We start from the raw sequence: 10,661 nt of genomic DNA, 5'->3' as shown, positions 1-10,661 counted from the left end.
GTGCGTGAAGATGATAATAATCATCTTCAAAACAAAGCTGATTTGATTACATTTGAAACTGATGCCATATCCAGCAGAAAGACAGGAAGCTTATATAAAACCACTGACAGGTGTGGTTGACTCATACTCATTTGAAAAAGAAGAGAGCGCACACCACAGAAAACTTAGGCGAGGTGCTGGTGACGGAGCAGAATACTGTAGAATGAAGTAGAAGCCGCACACTCTAGTTGAGTGTGCGGCTTCTACTTCATTCTACACGACAGTACGTCAGATCACTTATTTTATCCATGTTTGGGACATACTTTCTATAATATAGTAATATCAATCTTGGTACTGATTGACATCATCTTGACATCATCTTCTACTGACAGAATATGTACATATGGACTTGTAGTAGATTCTGCGTGGAAAAAAGAGCTACGGCATAGTATGCCGCATGTAAAAAGTTAACCATTTATGCATAATCTGGAATTGATTAATCTGGAATTGATTACATGTTCACATTCACTCAGATCATGTACTCTCTTGCGGATGGCAACAACTATAATCACCTTTGACCAAATAGCAAAATCACGGCAGGCGGTGGGAGATCTTAATGTTTTCCAGAGTGAAATGTAACACCTGGGATCCAGCTAGAGGATTTAATCATCGTCGGCGTCGGAGGGCAAATCAGCATAAGCAATCAGCACTCTGAAAGGTAGTTTTCTCTCCAATCAGGATATTGTCCCTGTTGCTAAGACTGTCTCCTGTTGTTGCCTAAGATATAAATCTACACACAGAACTGACATCACTGAATAATACTCGACTAATTTCAGAGACAGCTTTAACGACCATGTTAACACCCCAACTTGCAACTCATTACTATTTTGGCTATTTAGTTTGATTCATTCAAGATGATGTGATATACTATAGACATAGATGGAAAATACAGATGTATTCAGCAAGAGGAGACAGGTGTGTGAAACAGAGGGACACGTGTACCTGTCGAGGTGTTACCACTGGGGCCAAGTGTGGCTGGAATGTGCTACGTCTGTCTGTGATGGTCTCGCCATGTTTCACTGGAGGGACCTCCTCGTCTCCTGGGATGCATACAGACATGGACATATTAAAACAGTTTTCAACGTGAGGTATATTCCTTGATTGTGATTAATATGACTCCTAAATACCTTTATGACAGCAGAACACATGTTGTACCTCAACATAACCAAAGCCGTATGGACTTATTACTGTATTGCTTATGTGTTGTCGACATATACATCAGTGACAGCTACTTTAACTTATTAACATTGAGTGAATGTGAACCTGAATGTTTATCCACTGAATTTATATTGGGAGGTCCCTTCAGATATGATTCAAGCAGCTAGTTAATGTACTGGTGTGCAAGCACTGCCTCTGTCTAAGCCTTTAATACCAAGGATACTTGATACTAATGCTACCTGCCAAGCCGAGCTGAGTCTTCAATAATAAGTACAGTTTTATTCCACTAAGTGTCTTGTTCTCGTTCTCTCCAGGACCTGTCTGTTGCAGCTAGGATCTTACCACTTGGGTGATCCATGAAGAGATGTGCATTCTCTGTGTTCACCTTCAGAGCCCAGAAGTCTGGGAGCTCTTCATCCTCCACGTCCTCCTCCTCGGTCGTCATATTTCTCATCTCTGGTCTTTCCACTGTGAGTAGAAACACACAGACAGGATGAATGAGGTCAATACAAAATATATATTAGTGCTTGTGTGGCTTTGAGAAACGACAGCGCTCTGTACACTGGTTGTGAAAGAAAAAATAGTTATTATTAGACATTATTTATTGTCTGTAATAAAATAACACATTTCTGGGAGCAGCAACTAGTGTTCGGATCGCTAACATTTCCCTACGATCCAACACCCGAGCAAAGTATTCTTGGATGTGTGCAACTGTGCATACCACCTTTCTAAACATGTTTATGAGGCTTTGCCAGCCAGCACCATGTGTTTAAGTGGGTGTCCTTAAAGTGTCCTAAAAGTGTCCTTAAAGTTCCAGTATGTAACATTCAAGCTTTCTAAAACTTACTTGTAAGGACTATGATTAATCAGTAGAGATCTGGGAATGAGATCCCTTGAAAGGAATATTCCATTTACAAATGCTGTTTTGGTCTGATTGATTGATTAATTACATTTATTTGATAATAAAAAGTAGTAATCTGCTACAGTCGGAGACATAAGAACATACATAAACAAACTATACGAGGAGAAAAAACACAACAGAGCTCGAAGGCTTATTTCCATTGTGGTCCTCCAGTTAGATGGCAGGGGGTGGTCAAAATTGGCATATCACACTCATGTATAATAAAAACAACAACAGTATCATCAATTACAAATATTTACAACAATTTACAACTACAACATCAGCACAGATTTGCCTGTATTAAATACAGGGTTCCCACACCTTCTGAAACATAACATTCAAGCACCTTTCAAGCACCTTTCAAGGACTTTCCAGACTCAATTCCCTCAAATTCAAATACCCAACATGGCATAGTTTGAGACAGAACTAGTTGACGAGTATTAGTAAGTATTTTAAAATATATATATATTGATATATATTTTACAGAGAGAGAGAGAGAGAGAGAGAAGGGAATTCAAGCACTTTCAATGACCCATGTCTATTTTCAAAAACTCTTAAGACCTTGATTTATTTTTCTCAGATTCACAAACGTTCAAGGATTTCAAGACCCCGTGGGAACCCTGTAAATAGTAATTAAATAGTCAACCCTAATCACACCAACATGCTATTTCTCAGATGTTAACGGACACCTTAAAGCTATTTTCTGAAGCATAAGTAATGGAACAGTGAAGCATAAACTTTTAATAACTTTTAATAACGGAACTTTTAATAGTGCCAGAGGCTAGGACAAAGAGATTTGGAGGATCAGCTTTTAGCATATATGCTCCTAGATTGTGGAACACCCTACCTGAGGGCCTGAGGTTGTCTAAAACTCAGGACATTTTTAAGCGTGACCTCAAAACCTACTTATTCAATGTCGCCTTTTGATACTAAGGGAGACATTGGACATTATAGAACTAGGATCACTAGGCCATTACACCATACTCGTGTTTTGAGATTTGTGTTGACAGGAAAATGGACCCGGGTGCTGATGAGGCACTGTCAGCTCCCAGTAGCACCTAGAGCAGTATTGGAACCGGTACACGGGTGTACCAGGACCACCATCAGGTTGTATTGCTGTCATCTTTATTGTCTTTATTGTGTTGTTGCATAATAACTGTGCTTAAGATTCTCTTTTGGCAGGACCTGTGACCATGCTGGATGCAGAACGATGCAGATACTGTATAACACTAAATTTATGGACAGTGTGTACGCCGATAATATGCAAGGAATTTTTCCTGGATACATGGTGTACAGGTTTTTGCCCTTGCTTGCTTGCTTTGTGCCGGTGGTCCTTGGCCTCCCCTTGGGGCCCCCCGGCTTCCCCGTGTGCTTGGTCTGTTCCGCCGCCGGGGCACCTGCTTGGCCGTCCTTGTGCGGGGCCTCTTTGGTCTGTGCTTGCTTGGCTGGGCCGGGTGTGCTGGTGGTGGGGCGGGCTGGGTGCGTGGGGCGGCGGGGGCTCCCCGGGGGGGGGTGTGGGGGCCCACCGCTGGGTACTGGTAGGCAAACTGGCTAGTAGTCGCTCTATGTGTAGAGGGCTGCAAGTGAATTTTTTCTGGCTACATAGTGTACAGGTTTTTACTTTTGCCTGCTCGCGGCTCTGTCAGTATTGATTGATTGATTGACTGATTTGACTGAACATTTTCATTGTGTGAAGCGCATTGAGTTGCATCTTGTAAGAAATGCGCTATACAAATAAATTTGATTTGATTTGATTTGATTTGATAAAGTGGAACATGTCAGCTTTTATTTGACGCTATGTGTGTACATTGGTTTCACCATTCAAAAATTACAACACTTTTTATGCAAGGTACTGAATGGGACGAGACGACGTGGCTTCTGGAGGGGTGTCCAGAAATATAGCCCGGGTGAGCCCCTCAACCAGGTGTCGGGGTGGTAAAAGGGTAGCCCCTCGGCCCCGAGCCTGGTGGAGTGGAGAGGAAACAACAACCCATACGCCGAAGAAGAATGGGACAGATTTATAAAATGTCCAAATTAAGCACTCATGTTTAGTATTTGGTCGACAATACAATGCAATAACTGCCTGAAATCTGCGACCCACTGAGCCCCTCATTCTGTGGTAATGCTCCTCCAAGCTTGTACTGCAGCCGTCTTCAGTTGTTTAGAGGTCATTTTTGCCTTAAGTCTTATCATCAGGAAATTACATTTGGATGTGAAATTTGGATTTACATCTGAAAATGTACTTGGCAAGTCAAGTTGTTGGCCCTGAAAAACTCCCCAGTTGCTATGGCAGTATGTTTCGGGTCATTGTCTTTCTGTATGATGAAGCGCCATCCAATGAATTTGGAGGCATTTGCTTATATTTCAGTAGACGATCTTTCAGAATACAGTCTGCTGCTGCTGTCAGGAGTGACATCATCAATTAAGACAAGTTAACTAGCTCTAGTGGCAGCTATACATGCCCTAACATTAACACCCCCTCCACCATGTTTCACAGATGAGGTGGTATGCTATAAATCTGGGGCAATCCCTTTGGTACATGATGATATTAATCTTATCTGTGCACAAGTTCCTCATCAGTGGGACAGTTGTTTTGGGGTTTTTCTTAATTATGTTGAGAATTCTTTGGTCATCCACTGTCTGCCATGGCCTACCAGTCCATTTGCAATTGCTGAGGTCACCAGTGCTTTTTTCTTTTCTTTTTAATGCAAGCCTAAGGTATTGGCTAAGGTATTGGCTATTTTTTGGGGGGGGACTTTTCAGCCTAATAAAAGTTTCCTTGACTTTCACTGACACCACTTTACTCCTTGTGTTGACATACACCATTATCAAACTCCAAAGACAAATGCAAAACCTAGAATCAATACTAGACATTGACATGCCTGCACAAATGATGTGACGGAACACAACTAACTTAATAGAAGCAGCTGTGAAGCCAATTGTCCCATTACTTTTGGGCATGCTGAAATAGGTGGACTATGCATAAAAGTGTTGTCATTTCTGAATGGTGAAATTAATATGTACACAAATACCATAAACGCTGAGAATCTCTACTTTAACCTCACAGTAATTGTTTGATTTCAAATCCAAACTTTTGGAGTATAACTCCGAAAGAAGGGAATTGTCCTGCTACTTACGCAGGGCACTGTCGAACTACAACACAGTAATTAGTTATCCCTGTGGAGTTCTTACGTCTACAGGGGACACAATTATAATACGGATGGGTGTCTCATGCCCCAAATTAATCTGTGTGACACTTGTTTCTACCGTGAGCCATTTCAACTCATCAAAGTGATACAGATCAACATGGGTACGGGGAGCGAGTTTCAGAATAGTGCAAACTCATTTATTCTGAGGTCTGAAGTTTATTTTCGATATCCCTAGGGGAACTACTGTACGATATCCCTAGGGAAACTACTGTACCAAGAGGCACACTCATAATCAAAGTGATACGGCACATTGTGCCCCTGCCTGTGTTTGTCTACTATTATATAGCAAGTTTTATAGCAAGACACTTTTTGGATGACCTTTCAGAGTGACTTTCAGAGTGACTTTCAGAGCTCACATAAATTGTTCCTGTGTTCTTCTAACTTTTTCCTAAAGTAGGATGACTTTTTCTTTTCTATCAGTCTGTTAACTAAATTCCTTGTTTTCGCAGTGTAAACAGATTCATCCTTTGTCTTCCTGAACCCCACGATACAATTATTCCTTAAGCTAATAGCTTTTAAAATGTCATCGCTTATCCAGATCTCAGTTCTCTGTCTGATCCTGATCAGCCTTGGAGGGAGATAGTCCGTCAATTACCTCTTTGAACCTCGATTTTAGCATACACCATATCAACATGCTTATTAACAAGCCTTGAAAGTGCTTTTTAAAATAGAGTATCCTACCCTATAATTGGTTTGTATAGCAACATATTGTCACTGGCAAGGAGTGTTCTAGGGAGTGAACTCATCGATGTTCGCCTTTCTGTCTCTGGTGGCTGCCTCTTCTAATCGTTACACTTAAGTCATGCAGATGCTTTTTTCCAATGCGACTCACAACAAGTACATGTCTGAAGTGAATCAACAATACAACCGTCATCGTCAGTAAAACCTCCCTTAAGAACAAGTGCCATCGGCAGTCACAGTGCTAGAGAAAGGAAGAAACGTTACTTTATGGTAATGTAATCGTGCGTGCGTGCAGAAACACAACAGCTAATTCCAACACTGCAAGTCCATTTGCGGGGGTTTACATTACTATTAGGGAGGATGGTGTTGCTTGGAACTTTTGGAATTTCACTGTGTTGGCAGATTTCCAACAAACGTACACCCTGCTCCTCTAAAGGCTCTTTCTGTGTCTTCTACCACCCAGACTAGGTCCAATTTAAATGGATACCTGTCACGCAGGTCTCATGAGCAAATTAGCATTGCCTGACCTTAAGATTACTGTAACATATAATAAGCGGAGCTTATTAGGTGTGGTGCAGATAATGTAGGTAACGGTACCAAACAAAAGGGTCTTCACTTGAGGAAGTGCGGAACAAAACAAAGTCATTGACAGTGCCTTTAATGTATGCTGGACTGGATTCTGGTTAGCAGATTGATTGACAGGACATTTAAAACTTTCCATGTTTTTCCATGGTGAACTCCTGAGTTGAACGTCCAGTGTGTTGCGGAGGATCAAAGACTTGCAGCAGGGTAATGGGCCACCCATTGAGTCTGGGAACGTGCGTAAGGACACTAACTAGGCTACTTCTGAAGACTATAAATATATGTGTTGTTTATGTGCGTAATATACGGTGCTTTTTATTTTGTATACAGCATGCAGTGTGTCTTAGACAACTTTCCCCTCAGGGACATTCGAGTTTATCCTATCCTAAATTGATTCTGCGTCTAACATCATTAATGGTGACTGGATTATTTAGGCCTTACAACACAACAGCAATTTAAATAAAAGTGTCACTCTGAAACATATAGAAACATATTTCCATTGTAAGTGTATAGTAGATAGTGAAGATTAGTTAAAGGTCTTAAATGTGTAAACATGCCAGGCTTTAAGACAACATGATCTGAAATACATTTACAAAGGCACTTACTTTTTTTTCAAGGCACTGCATATTCAGTAGCCCTCTTAATCATCCAGATTACTTCCCAATCATTTAGATAATGATGCTCCCATAACTATCATGATTACTATATTTAAATTTAAATAAACCTTTTGCGAATAGCATGAGTTCATTCCAATTTCCACTAGCCAGGAATTTTAAAACGATCTGAGTGAGCTTTCCACAAATCACTGCCCATAATAGTTACGCAATTTAGAAACCTTTCCGTTTTCGACCACTTTATGCCTTTTTGAAATTAATGTGACTTTGTTCCAAATGTTCTCCACTAAATCTTCTCTAAAGCTCCAGCTGGTAACCATCGGGCCGCCTTTTTACCCATTCCAATTGTCCATAAAAGGGTTCCATTATAGATAAAAAGCATGTCAATAATAGTATCTTTCACACCCCCCCGTCTCTGTCTCTCTCTCATAAATGTGGCACCGTACCGCTGAGTCCATTTTATTTTCCCACCCACTCAGATATGTTCTTATTAATAGAAGTCCTCTTGTGCCTCTTTTGTCCTCAGAATCCCCTGTGTCCTATTTACTGTTTTCATTTCCTCACTCTTTCCATAACTTTGGATTGATTACCATCTCCTCTCCCTCTACTCTGTACTGCAGGAGCCTTAGACCTCCATGTTAAAGCATGGGCCCATGTTAAAGAATGTGGCCAATCATAGGAAGTACAGGCTTAATCGACTTTTAATTAACAAACATAGCAGCAATGACAAATAGGAGTAATTCATTTCAGACTTCTTAGTCTCTGTGTTCAGAAGAGGCGGTACGAGTCATTCATAGATAACCTAGAAAACCTAGAAAACCCTTACCTCGAAGTGGAACTATGACAATATCTGATTCTTCCCTCATACAATATACTGTGTGACAAAGGTTTGGACGCTGCAATAAAAGTCATTACTCAGATACTGATCTTCCATTCCAGTCCAGGCAGTCAGGCTGTTCAAGCTTGTCACTCTGATGCTTGGGACTACATGAAAATGTATTAACAAGAATTGAATGACTCATCTAGGGAAATAGTCATGTCTGTTCCCATGTCATGTCTGTTTTCCCTAAGTGTAATGGATATGAATGGATGTCTGGTTGGTTTTTGGTGTGTGTGTGTGTGTGTGTGTGTGTGTGTGTGTGTGTGTGTGTGTGTGTGTGTGTGTGTGTGTGTGTGTGTTTGTGTTTGTGGGGGGAAGCACATCTTTTGTCAGTGTAGAATCCAACCATAATTCTAGAGTTTTAGATTACGATGGATCTGAAAAATACTGCCATCTGGTGTGCAATAAAGGATCATATCAGTAAGGTGCAAATCATTTGAAATGGATCAAATGCATAATTATGAAAGAAGATGATACTAAAATACTGAAGATCATTTATGTTAATCTAATGCCTTTGACCTAATACACCCTCCATCACTATTGAGATCAAAACCATGAGATATTTCTGATCTCACCTGTGTCTGTGCTTTGGGATTTCTCAGAGAGGAACTCCCTGATTTTCTCGACCCAGAGGTACAGGATGCTCTCCCCAGTATTCTCCCTGTTAGAACATCACATTGTTTATTTTAGTGGTTAACACTGGCTCCCGGTCAAATACAGGATCCAATTCAAAATCTCCCTCCACACCTCCTCCCGTTGCCTCAGGTCTGACGACCAAACCACCCTCAAGACCACCAGGACCAAGCTCCGGGCCTGGGGTGATAGGGCCTTTTCAGCCACAGCCCCGTTCCTCTGGACACCCTCCCCAACCACATCAGACAGACTAACACCCTCCCGACATTTAAACAGGCCCTCAAAACCCACCTCTTCAAGCTCGCCTTCACCAGTTAACCCTCTCCCCCTCCCCTTCCCCTTCCCATGTGTCCCCAGCACAACCTTAATTAGACCCCTATACTTTCTTTCTCTATTTATTACTTGTTTCTTTTTATTATTACTACTCGATCTTTTCAGTTTGTAAAGTGTCTTTGAGTGTCTAGAAAAGCGCTATATAAGTCTAATGTACGGTATTCTTATTATTATTAAATTCAACTTCACTTCCAGGGGACATTGTTCCAGCCCAATGCTAGCCCCCCTGACACACTAAAGCCTTGTTCACACTGGCAGTTTAAAGTGACTGAAATCCAGTTTTGTCCCTGTCCGATTCGAAACAGAATTTCTTCCTGCAGTCTAAACCGACACTTGGAATTGAATCAGATATGGAATCAGATTATTTCAAACCACGTTCAATGACACCCCATGTAGCTAGTGATAATGAAGCACACTTACTCATACAGGTCCTCAAGACTGTTGGACAACTTTGTCCTTTCAGCACCTCGCAACCACGCAGCACTACAGGAGGAGAGACAACACAATAGTAATGAAACTTGTTTTTCTTTTTTCTTTTTACATAAACAAAGGACATAAAACCTTGACATGTAAATAGACTTACTTTATCTGGTAGATGGGTGGTGCTGCACTCGGATAATTATGTGGGAGAATGATCTGATCAAAGAAACAGATACAGTATGTTTGAGCTGGTAAAATCGTGTATGATAATACGTAACCATATAGCTACTAGTACTATACTAGTTTTCCTTTTACCTGCAAACATGCTGTCAGTTTGGGGTGGTCCATGTCATCTGATATTTTGATGCAAAATATTCTTGATGCTTCATCAATGACACACCATTCATCACCATATATGGAGGAAAGAGCCTCCACCTCTTCAATCTGATGAGAGACGGGTATAATAATGGTAATAACAGGCACTACACATTAAGGCATGTAGGGTTTGTAAAGCATTTCAAATTAATTGACAGAAACATTATTATTTTGGAATCAGCTACACTCAATTGTGTGATGAGGGCACCAAAAAGACAATAGCATGGATTAGAGCAAGACACTTACTGGTAGGCTATCCCTGCCACCAAAATGATAATCAAACAATCTTTTTTCATCTTTTTTTTTTGTAACATCTTTTGTTAAAGATGTTTTAAAAAGAAAGCAAAAAAAACTGATCATATCATATAGTTATTATTAAACTCATATTATTATTACTATATTATTATAGATATTATTAATTCATATACATTTCTGTAACATACAGCACCGTTTACGCCATGATTCTCTCTCCATGAGTCTGAACCTAACCTGTGACTTGTATTACACACAATACACAATACCCAAATGAAAATACAGAAATAATACAAGTCGGATGGGGCTATGGTAGCATGAGTCATGGCTGGGGTCCTACACTCAACACTCAACACACAGGTTGCAGGCAGCATTCTAATCTGTGTGAACTTCAGACCATCAGTGCAACTCTGTAGCCTACTGAACTTACTTGAGATGGAAGATCCACTTCATTCTCTAAAGCTGTGTCAGCCATTCATTCATTGAAAAAAGACAACCAGACACGTTGTCATACAAGCAGCCCGTATTTTAGTTCTGGTCTCAAATTGGACAGATCACAAACTCAGCTTCTCATGCTTGGCTGT

At 40.7% G+C, this 10,661-nt stretch overlaps 1 protein-coding gene across 1 annotated transcript in view; it reads right to left on the bottom strand.

Annotated features, from left to right (window-relative positions):
- Positions 1 to 10,644, bottom strand: part of impact (impact RWD domain protein) — a 19,085-nt gene extending 8,441 nt beyond the window's left edge. Inside the window, exons 1-7 of the mRNA XM_080539481.1 lie at positions 10,508 to 10,644; positions 9,766 to 9,894; positions 9,614 to 9,666; positions 9,451 to 9,513; positions 8,640 to 8,725; positions 1,540 to 1,665; positions 982 to 1,079 (exon numbers count right to left, since the gene is read on the bottom strand). Coding sequence (XP_080395607.1) covers positions 982 to 1,079; positions 1,540 to 1,665; positions 8,640 to 8,725; positions 9,451 to 9,513; positions 9,614 to 9,666; positions 9,766 to 9,894; positions 10,508 to 10,552 — 600 coding nt within the window. The 5' untranslated portion in view covers positions 10,553 to 10,644. The remainder of the gene's footprint in view (positions 1 to 981; positions 1,080 to 1,539; positions 1,666 to 8,639; positions 8,726 to 9,450; positions 9,514 to 9,613; positions 9,667 to 9,765; positions 9,895 to 10,507) is intronic.
- Between the last annotated feature and the right edge of the window lie 17 nt (positions 10,645 to 10,661).

The sequence above is a fragment of the Nansenia antarctica genome (genome assembly GCF_963989245.1).
Source record: "Nansenia antarctica genome assembly, chromosome: 1".
NCBI classification, from domain to species: domain Eukaryota; kingdom Metazoa; phylum Chordata; class Actinopteri; order Argentiniformes; family Microstomatidae; genus Nansenia; species Nansenia antarctica.
The sequence above is the reverse complement of the archived record's forward strand: the minus strand, read 5'-3'. Positions and strand labels throughout refer to the sequence as shown.